The sequence below is a fragment of the Tachysurus fulvidraco genome, chromosome 21 (assembly GCF_022655615.1).
Source record: "Tachysurus fulvidraco isolate hzauxx_2018 chromosome 21, HZAU_PFXX_2.0, whole genome shotgun sequence".
Taxonomy (NCBI): Eukaryota; Metazoa; Chordata; class Actinopteri; order Siluriformes; family Bagridae; genus Tachysurus; species Tachysurus fulvidraco.
Genome location: NC_062538.1, coordinates 14,335,411 through 14,354,775, shown reverse-complemented (window position 1 = coordinate 14,354,775; position 19,365 = coordinate 14,335,411). Strand labels below are relative to the sequence as shown.

The 19,365-nt window shown below is 37.3% G+C and overlaps 1 protein-coding gene and 2 long non-coding RNA genes across 4 annotated transcripts; 1 reads left to right on the top strand and 2 right to left on the bottom strand.

Moving 5' to 3' along the window:
- Positions 1-1,350: 1,350 nt before the first annotated feature.
- agpat2 (1-acylglycerol-3-phosphate O-acyltransferase 2 (lysophosphatidic acid acyltransferase, beta)) lies at positions 1,351-18,125 on the bottom strand. Of its 2 annotated transcripts, XM_027152913.2 has the most exons (7): positions 17,651-17,839; positions 13,617-13,792; positions 7,700-7,833; positions 6,559-6,734; positions 4,937-5,032; positions 3,882-3,954; positions 1,351-3,421 (listed from the first exon to the last, which is right to left on the bottom strand). In XM_027152913.2, the coding sequence occupies exons 2-7, from the start codon at positions 13,658-13,660 to the stop codon at positions 3,264-3,266; spliced, it is 681 nt and encodes a 226-aa protein (XP_027008714.1). In that variant the 5' UTR covers positions 13,661-13,792; positions 17,651-17,839; the 3' UTR covers positions 1,351-3,263. The 2 variants fall into 2 exon arrangements, with proteins under 2 accessions (XP_027008714.1, XP_027008713.1); XM_027152912.2 differs by lacking the exon at positions 13,617-13,792 and having other exon boundaries at positions 17,651-18,125.
- On the bottom strand, positions 14,646-17,643 carry LOC125139816. The gene is made up of 2 exons (XR_007138939.1): positions 15,077-17,643; positions 14,646-14,775 (listed from the first exon to the last, which is right to left on the bottom strand). It is a non-coding gene; the product is annotated as an uncharacterized LOC125139816 (long non-coding RNA).
- Positions 18,126-18,184: 59 nt separating the features above from the next.
- On the top strand, positions 18,185-19,020 carry LOC125139815. Its single transcript, XR_007138938.1, has 2 exons — positions 18,185-18,424; positions 18,519-19,020. It is a non-coding gene; the product is annotated as an uncharacterized LOC125139815 (long non-coding RNA).
- The last annotated feature ends 345 nt before the right edge of the window (positions 19,021-19,365 follow it).

Here is a 19,365-nt window from a genome sequence, read left to right as displayed (position 1 = left end):
ACAAAGATATCAAGCAAAATTTGGATGTCAGACATGCATTTAAATTACTAGGAATACCAGTACACCTACACTGTCATGCAATTATCTAATCAACCGATAGTGTGACTAATGAAATGCATAAAATCCTGCCGATACAGTACAGACCAGGAGTTTAAACCATTAAAATGGAATTTGGGGGGATCTCAGTTGCCCATGGCAAGATAATTGGTGCCAGACAGGGTTTATTGAATTGGTGTGTATTTCTAGAACTGTTGATCGAGTATTTTCACGCACAGTAGTTGAGTAGTTCATTAGTCCTAAGGTTTTTCTGAGAAATAAATATGTATACAGAGAGTATCAGATGTGCAGATAGAAATTGCCTGGATGATGAGGGGTCAGCAAAGAATAACCAGACAGTTTTGAGCTGACAGGATGGCTATATTAACTCATGTACAATTGTGAAGAGCAGAAATAAAATAAATAGCCTGGTATGATGAATCTCGATTTCTGCTGAAACACACAACAATCAACAATCCAGGCTGGTGGAGTTGGTGTAATGATGTGGGGAATGCTTTCTTGTCACATATTAGGCATGCGAATAAAAATAAATAATCACTTTAATGCCACAAACAATTTGAAAATTGTTGATCATGTGCATTCCTTCAAGGTCAGTTATTACCATCTTCTAGTGGCTCCTTCCAGCATGATTGTGCTCCATATCAGAAAGCAAAAGTCAACTTAAATGTGTTTTACAAACAAGGCAATGAGTTTTGCGGTGTTATCAGCAGCCCAGATCTCGATCCAATAGAACACCATATGCATGTAGTAGAACTGGACAGTCGCAGCATGGGGTGCAGTCAAAAGATCTGGGAACTGATTGATGCAGTTGTCAACATGGTCCAGAATCTCAAAGGAACATCATGTGGAACCCATCCAAAAGGAATTGAGGCTGTTTTTAAGGCAAAGGGACTCCTTTCCCAGTATAAGTATAGTCTTCCTAATAAAGTGCTCAGTGAGAACTTTCTGTTTATAAAGCTTAGCATGCATGCTAACTATGCTAGCAACTAGCTGTTTTGGGTTTCCATTGTAATTTGTATTAGTTTATCCTCCCATCTACTACGGCCCTGCCTGTCTTGAGCCAAAAAGTTTGCCTACCCCTGTTCTAGACGATTGTGTGCTTTGAACATTTGTTGCAAGCATTTGCTTGAGATCAGCATATTGTTCAGGTTTTCACAAACTTTTGGCCATATAGTGGATGTTAAAGAATTTGATTACAGATTAGATTTTAGTTTTAGTCGTACATTTAAGAAAAATCTGGGTAATGACTGTACTAATGAGGGATCTAGGGAAGAAAAAAATCTTAACAACTGCTTGGCATTTCGAATGAAACAAATATTTATTTCACCCCAAATGAAATGGAAATACAAGTATGGAAATGCCTAGTTTCAACAACAGTAAGCACAATTAAAGTTTGTCAATCAAAAATGACAAGCAGAGATAAACAAGAATCAACTTCAAATATATATTTGGTGGTTTTCAGAATATTGTTCAGCTACTTTTTTTGAAAATTCTTTTTAAAAATAAAGGTTATACCTTCAATGGAAAAAAGAGGTTTTACATAATTTTTAGTACGGTAACCTTAGTAAGATACTTTAAATCTGAAATCTTACACAAAATGAACTGAGCCAGTATTGGGAAAAATGATAGTTTTCAGAAAACAAATCAAAACAATGTCACCCACCCCACGCTCTTCAATACTCTCATCCATCACTGATCACTAACTGACTCACAGTGCTGTAAGTGGCAGCTAAGAAACTTCACACACATGGCACAAGAACACTTTATAGCATTTGTTTTAGTACATTACCTGATTATACCAAGATAACAAATGTATTTTTTAAATTAAACATATGAATAAATAATCATTAACCAAAAAGGTTATTATAAAAATCATTCTATTATTTTCATAGCAGGCCACATTTGATTTAGAAGTGTTATACACGAATACCAAAGGTTTTGTAATTATCCACAACTATGCTAACCAAAGGTCTTATGTAACGGTTTGTCTACATGTACATTTACATGTGCCAGATTAAAAGCACCATTATGTAGATGCTTAGAACCCGTCCTGAAATGTTACTTTGAAACGCAATGAGCAAACTAAGGCTGTTTTATTTGAAGGTGATAAAAAAAATAGCCAGATTGTGGTGGATACTGTTTAATCTGGCAGCACTGAGTAAGCTTATGATACAGATTAAATGCATCACAGCAAAGATAACAGCACCACAAATAGCTACTTCTAATTCACATGTGAAATAAATTATTAAATACTACATTTTAACAGGCTATATTTCATTTACTTTTTTTAGTAGCCAATATGCCTAGTACAATCCAACACTGCACTTTATGAAATTACCTTTTACATTTACAGCTTAAGAGGTACGTTTTCCAGAACAAGGGACAAAATGTAAAAAGGCAGGAATACAAAATAAATAAAGCTAAGCAACAAAAAGGCTTAGTTTTTTTTTTACGTGCAAACTCTAATGATAAGGCTTATTAGGGAAAAATATTTGATCAACACTGAGTATAACCAAGTGAAAAATTCCTCCCAAGTTACTGACTTCTGCTTCATGGGGTAGGTTTTGGAATGGTGAAAGTTTGCCACTGGTGGTAGTTACACTTAAAGTACACTTTTAATTGGCTGAGTCCTAAGGCAGGACTGCTGGCAAAAGACAATTAAACAAACAAAAACTAGATGAAAAATGATTTAAGAGAGCACGTGAAGACCTAAAAAATCAGATAGTAAGAAGTAAATGATTATCATGAAAGGGACGAAAAATATAAAATAAAATGCCAAACTACCCAGGATTTAAAAAAAAAAAGCAAAGGAGAGAAAAAGCATCCAAAGGCATGCATGATTAATGCACATCCACAACAAACTTCCTTTCTGAAACAAACCTACTGAAAGAAGGAAAATGCTCCAAACAGACTGTCTCCAATGGGCAAGGACAGCGGTCGCTGCCCTCAACTCCACACCCACACACTTCCAAAAGTCCCAATGAGAGACCAGAGTGTATTAGGTGTGTTTGTATATATAGGCATATAAGTGTGAGTGTTGGTGTGTGTGTAATGTGGCTTTAAATGGACACTGAAGAAGATACTGGAAGTGTCTAGTTGCCACAGCTACCGTCAATCACCATGACTGCAAAGTCTCTAGCCGCCAGAGAGCATTGCAGCTATGAGAGGCAATAGGAGAGAAACAGTAGATGAAATCGCCGAAATGCTCAGTGATTAGACGGCCCATTGGACTGAGGTGATGGGCTGGAAATTTTCCGAAATTCAGCACACATCACAGCATGCAACCGGTCACAGAGTGACGACACATCATCTGACGTCAGGCCTTTGGTAGCAATTTTGGGGAGGATCTTCAGTGTGATCGTTCCTATTAGAAATTTGAGAAATTCTTCATTACCATTAACAACATAAGGAACTGACCAATTTTTCACAGCACAGTTACATGCAGTAGGGCTCCACTAGCAAAGGCATTCCAACCACTCACTGATTTTAAAAATACTCAACAGTGAGGAGAGAGATGATTTGTCAGTTATACAAAATGTATAACTGTATGTGACAAATCAACCAGAGGAGCAAAGTCTGAAGCCAGCAGACCTCCACATATACAGGATTTCTAACAAAGTCTCACTAAATGTCTCACTACATTGCACCTTAAATACACTATCAGGCACTTTTACTTAAGAAAACAATACTAAATTAAGTAACCTAGTGTAATCTATACTATTTAAGGGTGCATGTTAAATTAACTTGGCATATAAAACTGTTAATACAAATGTGGTAATGAAATGATGATTTGTATATCATGAATAAATACCAAAGTATTTCACCTGATTTGAACTCTTTCTCCTTCCGAAGGTAGAAGTTGCTATAGGAAGAGAACACAATGGGGATGATGGGTGCCTAGGAGTTTGTGAACGAGAGAGAGAGAGAGAGACAGACAAAGAGAGAATTGAGAGAGAAGGTCAAAAGCTGACAAAAATAAGCAGACCGTGTTATCTTCCCAGACTAAAAATAGCCCAAGGTCATATCTCCCAGCTGGTAAAAACTGAACTGCAGCCCAGAGATCCTTTGGAAACTGTTTGGGGAAACACAGGCTACTTCTTAAAAGGGTTCTGTGCCAGTAGGAAAGGTGTATGTGAGGTCAAACTAATGTACTCCAGAAAAACAGTAGTGCCCCCTGGTGTTCACGACTCTCAGTGTTCTTACCCATATTTTGTACATTTACTGCAATCAATCTGCACAGAAGAGTAAACTTCTGACAGGGTCACGGCAGATTTTGCAACTAAAAACATTTTCGTTCCTTGAGTACTACTGAAGCTGCATCATGTGTTCATCAAGAGCAAGGATTCTAACTAAACTTGCAGTATAATAACTATAATCTGAAAAACAGATGTGCTATATTTCTGTCTGTCCTACTGCAGTAGTGCACCTGTTGGTGGTTAAAGTGTGAGAATCTAATTGGCTTAACAGACCATAGGTGTTTAGCAATATCTCACATGCAAGGTATATATATAATACAGTTATAATCAATATAAGCACGACTGTAATTTGGAGTGCCGAAGGTAATCTGCATCCGATATGACTGTCATCCAAACAACTGTTCGTTATACTCCTGAAAAACATCATTTGCAATGTCTTCTGGTGATGTTGCTAACACACTAGTAATTATTTTAGTAAGATTAGAGGAGTGAGATAAAATGTAAACTTTCAAACTACATCACCGGGCTTTGATAAGCTGCAGTGATGTCCTGTAATTAACACAGTGAATCACTGCAAAGTGTCTAATATCATATATAAAACACACACATATATAAGCATGCACACACATCCCTGCACGTGAAATCACCCGTTCTGTGCTTGGTGTTAAATGTGAGCCGCATACCTGAGCCTGAACTGCCAGATGAAATGCCCCCTTTTTAAATGGCAGAATATCACCTTTCTGGTTCCGTGTTCCTTCAGGAAACACCCACAGGCGGATCTGCAAAGAGAGATATATAATATGTCAATTATTTTTGTCATTATTATTATTGTGTCAGAAGATAATAACAGCATAATAAATAATTCTATATGTGTGTTGCCAAGCAGGAGGAAATTAAACTGTGTGTGATGAAGAATTATACAGTTTTCATTAAAAAACAGTTCCTACTTTTGAATTGAATATCAGCCCATGCCTTACAGGTGCATCTCAATAAATTAGAATGTTGTGGGTGGAAAAGTTCATTTATTTCTGTAATTCAACTCAAATAGTAAAACTTGGGTATTTTATATAATTTCAGTACACACAGACTGAAGTAGTTTAAGTCTTTGGTATTTTTAATTGTGAACATTTTTAGTGAATTGTTGGCCTTCTGGAAAGTGTTTTTACTGTTTACATTAAATTTAAATTTACATTTACTGTATATGTACTCAATACTTGCTTGGGGCTCCTTTTGCTTTAATTACTGCCTTAATTTAGCGTGGCATGGAGGTGATCAGTCTGTGTCACTGCTGAGGTGGTATGGAAACCCAGGTTTCTTTCACAGTGGCCTTCAGCTCTTCTGTATCTTTTTGTCTCTTGTTTCTCATTTTCCTCTTGTCAGGTTCAGGTCTGGGGAGTTTGCTCAACCAGACATTGGTTTTCAAAAAACACAGTGGACCAACACCAGCAGATGACATTGCGCTACAAACCATCACAGACTGTGGAAACTTAACACTGGACTTTAAGCAACTTGGGCTATGAGCTTCTCCACCCTTCCTCCAGACACTAGGACCATGGTTTCCAAAGGAAATACAAAACTTGCTCTCATCTGAAAAGAGGACTTTGGATCACCTGTCAACAGTCCAGTTCTTCTCCTTAGCCAGCTAAGACACCTCTGATGTTTTCTGTGGTTTAGGAGTGGCTTAACAAGAGGAATACAACAACGGTAGCCAAATTCCTTGAAACGTGTGTGTGGGGGCTCTTGATGCCTTGATGCCAGCCTCAGTCCATTCCTTGTGAAGTTCACCCAAATGCTTGACAAGCCTCTTCAGGCTGCGGTTCTATCGGTTAGTTGTGCATCTTTTTCTTCCACACTTTTTCCTTCCACTCAACTTTCATTTAACATGCTTGGATACAGCACTCTGTGAACAGCCAGCTTCTTTGGCAATGAATGTTTGTGGCTTACCCTCCTTGTGAAGGGTGTCAATGTTTGTCTTCTGGACAACAGTCAGATCAGCAGTCTTCCCCATGATTGTGTAGCCTAGTGAACCAAATTGAGAGACCATTTTGATGGCTCAGGAAACCTTTGCAGGTGTTTTGAGCTGATTATTCTAATTTTTTTGTGAATTGGTGGGTTTTTGTTAAATGTGAACCAAAATCATCACAATTAAAAGTAAAAAAGACGTCAACTACTTCAGTCTGTGTGTACTGAGTTTACATAATACATGAGTTTTACTATTTGAGTTGAATTACTAAAATAAGTGAACTTTTCCACAACATTCTAATTTATTGACATGCACCTGTATTTGAAGGTTATCGAGTCACACCTTGTCATGTAGCATGGTCTTGGCAGTGTCGGTCATAACGCTCTTAGCATCACTTGTTTTCTTGCGGTTGATGAACACGATGCCCCCCAGCCAGCAAACCATGCCCACTGTTCCTGCCCACAGCAGCTCCTTCTTGGCAATTGTGGTGCAGCGATCAGGCAAAACCTCCATCAGACCTACAGGGATCAAAATTACCAGCAATTACTTCTCAAGCCTTCCCCTTGATAAGCAACTGTTATAATTGTAGATTATTGTAGGTGAGTAGATCATGGGTAGACAGTTGAGACAGGTCGCTGTTCACAAGTTTTTTTGACTAGCTTTTGACTAGCTTTCAGGTGATATCTTTAAATATAACTAGCTTCATTTTGTTACTCAGTCCAGCCTGTTTCCAGTTGTTCCAAAAAATGAACAATATACATTATGGTGGAGCAGAGGGTGGAAAAATTTAATATCAGCATTACAAATAAACACTTTACCGCTGTTCATTCATGCAATTATCTAATAAACCAATGATGGGATACAGGTGTTCCTATTAAAGTGGCTAGCGAGTCTGTGGATCCCAATGAGTGGATCTGTGCTTTATTGATAGTGCATGATTATCTGTAAACAATATGTAATGTAAAACGCACATCATGTAACACAGTGTTTATTACATTACATTTTCATCATGAGGAATGTTAAATAAACATTGTTAACATATTTGCCCTCAAGATAAAGGAGGTTCATGTATCCAAAAGTAGTGCTGGAACCACATTTCAAGGACAATAATGTACTCTCAATTCCTCTATTAAGTCACAGATTAAAAATAATAACAATAATAATCATCCTGTAGAGAGAGCACAACATCTGAAAATATTTATTACTGCAATACATGTGTGTTGTGTTCATTACCCATATTGAAAAATAATTGTTCGATTACACAAATAAATTTATATTCCGGAAAATCCTGTCATGTCAGAAAAGTGCTCACATCCTTCTTATGTTTCAAATTATACTTTGCATGTATTACATGCAAAAAACTGGCATAAAACCTGTGTATATATCGGTCAAACTGTATGGGTTAGAGTTTAATCCATTGTGCTGTCTCTTTTTTTGCAGAGTGTATGTTATTGTGTGTGAGCGTATGTGAATGTGTACGTACCCAGGACATCAAGTGAAGACTGGTGGTTGGAGATGATTACATACGGCCCCTCTGAGTGCAGGTGTTCCCAGCCACTAACCTCAAATCGCAGACCCAATAGGTACTTCACATGGCGCACCATGAAGCGAATGACCCTACAGTGAAAGCAAAATAAAACTTGGGGTTTCAAAGTTTGTTGAAATTTTGTTCCGGTGCTATTGTGGCCAAAATGTGGTTTTGTGGAGCTGCAAATACACCACTATTTTACAGGATTTAATCACTATATACTGTTTCCTAACAATAAATACCTGAACATGTCAACTACTTTGATTACAGTTAACGGCAGGACCAAGTCCTCTATTTCACAGCATCATAGCTCCATTTGATTCTGAAATTATTCTGAAGAAAAATGACTAATTTTTATTTCTATATAATAAAAAATGTATAACAATGAGCATTTTGTCTCTAGAAAACAAAAAAGTTTTAAAAAGTTATAAACAGTGGATTATTTTATATTGAATTATATAATTTAAATAATGAGATTATTTTGTTGGGCAAAATACCGCACTTGTTCTCGGACACTGTGTATAGTAGTTATAGTGCAGTTACAGGATTGGTGACATTTGAAAGTTACTGGAGAGCTTTTTAGCTAATAAAGAATATGGTCATGTAATCGTATCACCTATAATGGGTATTAGTTGCAATCCTAAGCTACTGGAAAGTGTGTGCTCTATTGCTGGTTTTGCAGATTTATTTTTTTAATGCAATGCATGTATTGTCACACACCTACATTACAGTATAGCATAGAAATGAACAGTCACCTGAGCAGGTCTTTTGAGAAATCAATCACATCATGTTACTGTGTTTGTAGAGTTTTTTTTTTAAGTACGTCTTCAGATGGATTTCCACCACTTTTCCATTAAACTCCCCAAAACTTATGTGGCTATTTGGTGACCTTTACTGCATCAAGTGAGTGTCTTACTTGGTTTACTTTTGGAAAGTGCTTGTGTTCTCACAGTACACTGTAAACAATGTCTTTGCAGGTTGTGTATACTTGAAAGCAGTTTTTCTAGATAGATACTATCCACTTACATTCACATGTACACAACCTGCAGAATAAACAGAATCATGAAGACTAAGGAGCTATGAAAGCCTGTATAGAACCAAGTTCTGGGAAAGGATTAGGATAAAAAAAATTCTGAACATCCTGTAAATTACCATACAGCATTGATGAGTGCATTAATAAGAGAAGAAACTGAAAGCCAAGTGTAACTCAAACAGGTTGAGAGAACATTAACTAATATGGGAAATGTTTATAGGACAACCAAAGTTCTGTGAAATCTGTGCTTTGTGAAGAGCGACAAGAAATAATAAAAAAAAAAAAGCCATGAGTTTACCAAAAGCATGTTGGAGCCTCAGGGAACATGGAAAAAGATTCTATGGTCCAAATGAGATGGAAAATTTTATATATATATATATATATATATATATGTCCTTAAGAGTTATGTTGTGGAAACTTAATACCGCTCTTCACTCTGAGAACATCTTGCAATGCTACAGTGGTTCAGGATCAGGACGATCTAATAACTGCTGTTAAGAAAAAAGCCTAAAAGCCTGGACTTAATAAACTTATACCTAATATATAGAATGGGGGAATAATTATTCGATTACCTGCAGAATTTGTAAGTTTACACCCTTACAATGAAATTAACAGTAGAACGTCTATGCTAGGTTTATTCTAACAGATACAGAATATCAACAAAAAATCTAAAATAATAATAATAATAATAATAATAATAAAAATTAAAGGGTTATAAATTAATTTGTATTTGATCGAGTAAAATAAGTATTTGATCCCCTACCGACCGGCAAGAATTCTGACCCACATACTGTTTATGCACACAAATTAGTCTGATCCCTTAAGGAAAGCACTGCTAAACAAAACTCGTTATGTGAATAAAAGACACCTGTCAGAATCAAACTCTTCTATTCAAACCTCTACACTAATATAGGCAAGACCAAAAAGCTGTCAAAGGAATCTGTACACGTGTACAAGGCTGGAATGGGCTTCAAGACCATCAGCAAGAAGCTTGGTGAGAAAGGTAATAGTAGAATGGGAGAAATGGCAAAAATACAAGACAACAGTCAATCACCATCGCTCTGGAGCTCCATGCAAGATCTCACCTCATGGGGTAAAGATGATACTAAGAAAGGTTAATGATCAGCCCAGAATTACACGAGAGAAGCTTGTTAATGATCTTAAGGGAGCTTGGGCCACACTCACCAAAAAAAAATTGGTAACACACTTTGCCATAATGGATTAAGATCCTGCACATTTACAGACCTGTCTGTGGTTTGCCAATGAACACCTGAATGATCCAGAGAAGGCTTGGGAAATATAATATGGTCAGATAGGCCAAAGATAGACCATAGAATCTTATAGACCATAGAATCTTGTATAAGAACCTCCTGGCCTCAGTCAAAACACTGAAAATGGGTCTTCCAGCATGGCAATGACCCAGAACATACAGCCAAGGCAACAAAGGAGTGGCTCAAGAAGAAGCACATTAAGATCCCAGAGTGGCCTAGCAAGTCTCTAGACCTTAATTAATATGTAGAAAAAATGTGGAAGGAGCTGAAACCTTGGGTTGCCAAGTTAAAAACATCAATCACACAATCAATTTTTTCTGGATTTTTTTGTTGATACCCTGTCTCTCTCTTAAAATAAATGGGATCAAAAAATTATTATATTAAATTATTATCCCCCACAGTGGGTACATCTGTGTATGCATGTATGTATGTGTGTGTGTGTGTGTGTGTGTGTGTGTGTTATATATGTATATATATATATATATACATATATACACACACACACACACACACACACACACACATACGATATATATATAGTATATATATATATATATATATATATATATATATATATATATATATATATATATATATATATATATATATATATATATATATATATACACATACACACACACATATATATACACACACATATATAACACGAGTATCTAAAAAAGAAAGTCAAAGAGATCCAGTAAGCAGCAGTTCAGCCAGACTGGCCTGAAGTTTACAGTAACTTAAATAGTAACTCTATACAAATGTCATGTCTATAATGAGCAAAATGTGCCAGAATGCACAATAAACCGAAGCTTGATTCAAACCTTCACATCCGGTTACACTCCTGTCAGCACAGGAGTCTGACAGTACACAAGGGGCACAAGCTTACTGAATCAGGCCAGTTTAAGGTCTTTTTTTAATTTTGCCACAGATTTTTTTTTCCAAAAATGGGTTAAACTATGCCCTAGAATAAGAGCCAAACATATTTTGTCATTTTTTTGTCATTCTATCTTTGGAACGTGAAACGTGTTTTTGTATTCATGAATAAGAGCCGTTACCTAAACAGTTCTTACAAAACCCGTGATGCGACTGCACTGTAAAATAGCCTTTGTGTGACTTTGAGTTCAGTCTGAGGCATTGTCTGTGAAAAGCAAGGGAAGCTATGACAAATGAAAGTAGTACTATATGCATCTACCCCATGACCTTTGTGCACACATTGATTCATATCTCAAATAATTCAGGACTGGAATCATGTGTTGAGGACAAAGTGCAACCACACATTTACATATGGACAGCTCACAATGTGGCATAGAACTATCTGATACACATAAGCAACCTACACAGTACACAGTTCCTCTAGTTCCACTAATTAACTTTCATACTGAACGTTAAACCTCAGTTGGAATTAAATCGTCTAACTGCATTATGGATATATTCTACAGCAAGAAAAATATTTAACATGTATAAAGTGTTCGCAATTTTAAAGCTTGCTTCTTCCTGACTGGGATTTTCATGTATGACTCCTTCATCTAGCTTTATGAAAGTGGAAATTAAAGAGGATTATATATTACTATCCAGTGTGATAAGCCAGATGCGATTATGATAATCTTGTTATAAGAGGCTAAAACCACTGACCTATTCAACTGAAACCCAATATTTAGCACACAGTGTTATAAGTGTGATTAAAAAGCCATTATAATTGTACTATTTAATGATCTTATAAAGTGGGGAGACAAACATTATTTCTAAAATTGTAGAGTTGACGTGCATGAAAATAAAACATAAAAAAAACATACCCTATAACACAACACAAAAAACTAGTGATTCGGTGAGAACTAATGAACACCAGTAGTAGTTCATTAGTAGTAGTGAAATAGTGAGAATTATGTGGAATATTTCATATTTCACTACTGTGTCACACAAAGAGCAATACTAATTTGTCACTAATAATTAGCTTGTGCAAAAGCCAGTTTTATTGTCTGAGAGATGTCTGAGATGTCTATTCAGATTGTTGAGTAAAAGAAAGATTTAAACAGTGGCAACTGATCCATTCACTGATATTCATTGATTTGCTCCGATCAAGATTTCTTTCAAGATTCTGTCCACCATAGGGCACACTGCCATGGTCAGATCCCCAGACTCACACCAATGCCCCTTTTCCACCAAGGCAGTTTGAGTGCTGGTTAAGAGCCAGAGCCTAATTTGAAATCAGTTCTTTCTTTTTCGACAACCAAAGCACCGGCTCTGAACCAGGAAAAGTGATTCTTAAGTAGCACCAAAACATTGCTGGTCTGTGACCAACAAGACAAAAGAGAACGTCATTAGGGCAGTTTTTAAATCGTTTTAAATCAGGATTCGCCATGTTTGGATGACAATGTAGGTTCGCGAAGCCATGAGCATTAACAGTAAAGCAACATCCGCCATTGTTGTTGTTGTGTTTGCTGCTGCATAACGTTGTATACTGTGACGCAAGACTTGGCACTGTGATGGCTCTCTAGCCCATCGAAAGGCAAACTGGTTCTTAGAAGGCTCGCCAGTGGAACCAACTTGGAACCAGCACCCGGTTCTGGTGGAAAAGGGGGCACAAGTAGTCAAAAATGAGAACTGCAGCAAATGCTAATGGAGGACCAGAGGGGCATCTCACCACCCCACTTTCAGCAAACCCTGTTAGTAAACAGGATTGTCAGGGATATTTAAAAAACTCAAATGGCTACAAATATCTTGTAGGGGGTTTGTCTATAACTTTCCAAGATAGTACCTTACACCAGAAGCCATATGTGATCATCTTAACTTAATCTAAAACTTATTTGAGGCTATGCTGTCATTAATGTCATCCTGGCCCAGTTACAGGGTTTATATGTTGACTCTCGCTTGCTGCTGTGGTCTCTGGTTGCATAGATTTGGAACTTGGGAAATGACCTTTCTTCTGAAGCTGATCATTTCACGCCAAAATGTATAATGCTGTCCTAGTAACAGGAGCAGTGCAGACCTTCAGCTGATGTAGAAGCTTGTATGTGTATCTGCATTGCAACAGAGAGACAGTATGCAGTATGTAGAAACAGAAAGCAAACATGCACACCTTGTATGTTATTCACAGAGCAGTATTTTAGGCAACTGCTGTCAGGTTGAGGTGAAAAATATTATTTACAGGATAAATACACACCTTACAGTCACTGTAACAAACACCTTTCCACATGCATTTATGCAGTTATCCAATCAGGCAATAACATGGCAGCATACAATGTGCAAATTCATGTAGATCCTAGTCAAGAGCTGGGGATTTTCATTTATTTATTTTTACACACAACAGTTTGAACACAGAATGTGCAGTTGTATACAAGTGTTCCTATTAAAGTGGTCAGTGAGTATGTTGTAAGTTTGTTTGTTAATGTTAATTAAAATAAATCAGTATAAATTAGTTTCAGACATCAAAAATATAGTAGCAGCTCGATGGTTAAAATAGGGAGAAAAAATATGTAAGTCACTCTAGACTCTGACATCTGTAAAAATATATACAAATGAATGTGTATTCCTGTGTTGTGGTTCTGAATACAGCAGGCCTCACCTTCGGCGAGCTTTCGATACAGGCCTTCCGTCACAAATTGCCATCTCTTGAAGACCTGCACAGCAGTAACGTGCAGCAAAAACTGATTTTCCCTCCAATATAATTCTTTAATCTGTCTGCAATCCTGGGATCAATCCTATGTTGTGCTATATAGAGCACAAGGCCTCTGGAAAGTGCTGATGTTCAGCAATAAGAGAGCGAGAGAGAGATGGTTAAGCTGCAGTTCTGCCTGTCAGAGTGGGCATAAAATGCATGTTCACACAGCTATATTTTATTTCAATAGACCAAGATAACTTTTTAAAACTAATAATAGGGTTTGAGTGAGTGAGGTAGCTAGTGGGCAGGTAGTTGTTAGTGAAAAGGTGGCATTTTTTGGGTGGATTTTCCCCACCCAATTATTTGAGTTTAGCAAACTCAAATAATTCAAACTGTCCCAAATATGATTACATTTAATATATGATAACACTTTTTGATGAATAGTGAACATGATTTACATTAAATACACATTTTAGATGGCATCATTATGATTGTTTGTTTCATATAGTATAGTATTATTCGACACAAGACTTGATGAACAGCCTGCTTTATCAAGCCCAAACACTGTCCCCTCCAGGGAAAAAAAACTGCTTGATTTGAAATCAAGATGCAACAAGGGTTGAAGAGGAAAAATGATTATTTTAAGCACTGTTAAGACACTGTATTGCGTAAGCTTATATGCTAACATACTTACTAGGGAAAAGCAAGAATACACACAAAAAACCACTACAATCAGGAAACACATAATAATTAGTAGAGAATTTATTACACATTAAGCACTACAGAGCTCTATGTGACTTAAAAGTGCAATTGTCTCTAATCTATCTAATATAACTAGCAAGAAATCAGCAGAAACAGCGAGGGAGAGAGAAAAGAAAAGTGTGCTGTGTTGCCACAACAAAGCAGATTTGTGCAGTTCTGGCCAGCACTGCTACTTCTGTGCATTGTTATCATGCATGGTGAATTAGGAACATCATGTCAAAAGAACGTCAGCAGAGGAAACAATGCAAGGCATTTATAACAGTAGCAGATTACATGCAGTCCCCTGTCCTCTGCCTGGAGAAGCAGATGTTACAGCAGTACAATTTTGAGGGTTACAATCTCTCTCTCTGGATAGTTGCAGCTGGACACAAAAGGGATGAGAACCACTGGAGTAAAGAGCTTCACCATGTGACTACGGTGACACAATAATAACAAATAGTCCAGCACACATTACTGATGCTAGCGCACCATTCGATACATCGAAGCTTTAAAGGGTAAATGAAGCAAAAATACAACACAATCATTTACAACATTATTGCTGTACTGTTTTACTACTTTTAAGTAGTTTTAAGTGAAACCATGGCTTGTGCATTTCTACTGTTTGGCTGAATCGGCTGAATTTATGAAAGTTTGGGAGATTTCTGTTTTGAATGGATGCTGACCTTTCAATTATCCAAACATGAAAGCAGCTGCAGCCTCTGCTGTGTATAAACACATGGATCATGGAGCTTTCTTTTTGCAAGAAGTACTGTTATGCTGGTACAGGTTTGGGCTCCATGACGGAACTTTGTAATGCTGCAGTCAGATCTTATAGAATTTGGTGCTTTCGACTTTGTGGCAACAGTCTGGGGAAAAACCACTCATATTTTGTACCTTTTTTAAACATATATTTGTAATTCCCATTCATGCATGCACTTAAAATCAAATGTCAAATAAAGACAAAAATGGCTACTGACCTTGACCTGTCTCTAAATCTCTTGCTCTCTCACACACACACTGTAGTGTACATATCACTGGCTATTGTCACTGGCTATCTTCACAAGGTGGTTGAAAACCTACTTATTCAGGAAACACTTCAACTAGCACGTCTTTCTCTATCTTCTGCATTTATAAAATTTTTTTAAACTTTTTCATTGTAACTTTGAACAATGTTTTAAACTCATGGTATCTTAATTATGTAACCTAGTGAGCCAGCATTAATGTATTCAATGAGAGAGATTTAAGCACTTATGTATGTCGCTCTGGATAAGGGCTTCTGCCAAATGCTGTAAATGTAAATATCAACAAAGGTCACCATGTCCCATCATTCTGACAGTAAAAGTAATGACAGGCAGTTTAAACTCAGATTAAATATATATTTTTTATTAAAAGCACAAGGTGTGATAAAAGATGAAAGAGTCAAAAGTTTTAGTACTTTTAGATGGCTAGAAATACCCTTCACCCATACGCAATCATCTATGAATAGCAATTCTCTGGTGTAAATAGGTCAGACTTTCACACCTTACTCTTTGCATGAACTACTGTCTTTGCCTCCAAACTCTCTTAAGATATACATAGGAGAAAGAAAATACAAAAAGTAAACTTATAACTTTTGTACATATGCACACAGATGGAATCATCAGACCTAACCATCTTCTTCCAGTTCTGAAGTGCACATGTCATTGTAGGTATTTTCAACAGTAGATAATGATCAGTATGGAATCTCTGTCCCCCTTCTATCATAGCCAGCATGACCTCTATTTGTGCTATAGTAGCTCTCCTCTGGGCTTGGTCTCAACTCGCAAGTCTTCACTACCCACACACATCAGTGAGCCTTGGTCCACTTCTATTAGGTACTAAGCACTGTACACCAGGGGCCACCCCCAAAATACCTGCTTCAATTGTATATTTACAGTGACCAGAAAAGCATCGCAGAGTACAATTCAATTTATTGGTATAGCGCTTTCAACAATTCACATTGTCTCAAAGCAGCGTTTGTACACAGCTGAGAAAGTGACAACTGAACACATTCACACATCCCTTTCCACACAGATGAAGCAACAATGCTACAAAGGTGTAGAAATGGGAAGCTGAAAGCCTAGTAACAGTTCTTGCAACTTTTTGAGCATGTGTTAGTGACCGCATTGAACTTTTCAAGGCTCACATCACAACTGCTGATAAACTAGTTGAAAGAACAGATTTGCTTGACTTACTATTAGATATAATGCAATACTAGGCTGCGTCTGCACCCAATCATTGACTGTAATTTGAAATGCCAGGGATCATGTTAAATAAATATAAAATAAGAATGAAAAAAAAAAGTAAATAAATAGGTAGATAGATTAAAAAAAATCTTCTAATGACGTTTTGATCATGATTCAGCTACTTTCCTCAGAACAAACCATTGACAACACTGAACAGGTTATACACATACTGGCTAATAAAATCATGAGCCTGACTGATTAGCTCAGGGTCCACATTTCTCACAGTTAGTTACACAACAACAATTCCTACAACAAACTCAAAGGCACTATTGCAAAAGTCCCACTGAAACGTGCTTCTAGGATAAAGGATCAGTTTAGACTATTCGAGTCTCCATTTAAATATCGACCGATGTGGCACAGCAGCTCGGGGCTGATTTAACCCTGTTATCATCATCAGCCTCACCAGTTGAATCTAAACCAAAAACAACTATATACCGTTCCATAAAGAGTGTACACTGATTTCTGGTCGGAAAAATATCCATTGAAATTTTTTTTATTTCATTTCACTTTGTATTTCAGTATTTTCCTTTTAAAAGATAAATAGTTGATTTTGTTTTGCTACCTTGAATATAGAATTGAACGGAGAATAGAATTCCATTAGAATAGAATGTCAGCCCGAAGGCCATGAATGAGAACCTAGCTTAGCTTAGCATTACTAGCTAACTGGCTTAAGAAGACACGGAACATCTGGCTACACAAACCGAGATCCTAGACAATAACAACTAGTCCATTCATCCGTTCAAAAGACACAGGGACACGAAATCATCCGCCACAATAAAATTAGCTAAACGTTAGAAGCGGTTTATCCTCGTTCTTAAGTCCTTACTGTAATATACGCGTAAATTAGCTGGTTTAGCAACATTATAAAAAGTAAACATAACGGTACATACTTCTACAGAACACTGAAATGCTGCTGGTTTTGACGTTTAACAGTTAGCACAGTCGGCTAACGGCGCAATGCAACGCCGAGCGCCAGTTCCGTTCGTTACTCACCGCATATTCTCGACGTCCCGTCCGCCGCTTTTAAGGATGCAGATGGGTATCGCGATCAAAGCCAATAGCATCATATAAGCCACGTAGAAACATTTTTTGAAATAGAAAACGAACGTGGTGCTGGTCCAAAAAAGGACCGGCACAACGAGAAGCGGCAGGAGCCACAAAACCTCCATACCGCCTCCTTCCTCTCTCTCTCTCTCTCTCTCTCTCTCTCTCTCTCTCTCTCTCTCACTCACTCTCTCTCACTCACTCACACACACACGCACACACACTGCTAAGCTCGCGCTGCGTGGAATAGGCGAAAGCTGAACGACGCCTACATTGAACTTTACATCGATAAAACACTTGAGCAACCGAGACTACGTCGAATCAGGCGGAACGGAAAATGCCAATGGTAACCAAAGTGGAGAGACGAAAAATCGAAACGAAAATGATGTTTTGAAAGAAGCAGGATGAAGTCAAGCGTCAGCCTCTGCTGAGGAAATGTGGGCTCCTCAGAACGGGGAGCACGCGGCACAAGCTGTTCTGTGCATTTCCGGGTTTCCGTTGTTTACGTTCCACGTCATAACCTAACGTGTGCCTGGAGATCTGCCTGGGATTTGTTTTTTTTTATTAGCATGATTATGCGTTTACAGGATGCACTATTCTATGAACATACATTTAAACCAGGTCATAATATGTATTATTTATCTAGATTATGCTTTTTAGGATTGTTGGAAATGTATTAAACAGCTGTAAAGACGTCTTGCAGGGTTGCTTCACCTCTACTGGGTGTGTTTTATTGTCACTACTCACAATAACTATATTAATTAGTAATGTGCTTTTATGTCACTGTCATTATGGAGAAACCTGTCTGTCACTACAGGAGACAGTATTTCGAGTTTCCTTCCTACAATAAGGTCATAAACCTCTGTGAGGATCCTGAGGCATCTAGAGATCTACCAGCTCCAGTTGGACTCTGCGATACTAAAGAGGAGATAACAACTCCATGTGGTCTTTTGCATCAATACAACATTTGTCAGACTGTATATTTATAATCACACTCTCCGGTGTCACCCATATGAGGATGAGGTTCCCCTTTGAGTCTGTTTCCTCTCAAGGTTTCTTCCTTCACCATCCAAGGGTGTTTTTACTCCCCACAATCACCTGAGTCACCTCAGACTTGCTCATTGGGGATAAATACAAATACAAACACAATAAATATATCTAATATTAATCTTGAATTTTTCTATTATGTCAATCTTTAAATTATTCTTTACAATACATTTTTGTTTTATGTTTATGTTCTGTAAAAATGCTTTGAGACTGTCAATTGTAAAAAGCGCAAATTAAATTGAATTGAATTAAATTGAATTGAATAAACCTGATCATAATATTTCGGAAATCATCATGATGACAAATTGTGTCTAGAAAGGTGTTTCATATTGAAGATTGCACATAAAATGCAGGGTAATCACTAGTATCTCTGTTTTACTGATAATTGTTTGTTTGTTTGTCTAATTGACTTTCTGTGTAAGACAGGCCAGCCAGTCCTTGAGTTCAGAATTAAAATGTTTCCTTGTAAAAGAAATCATGCCTGAGATGTTCATGAATGGTTTCCCATGTGTTGATTATTGGTCAAGACTGGATGTGTTCTATGCAGAACAAAACACCTAGTTGATGTATTTGACTTCTTGTGATTAAGTTTTTCTGGTTTACCCCACAGTGTAGTA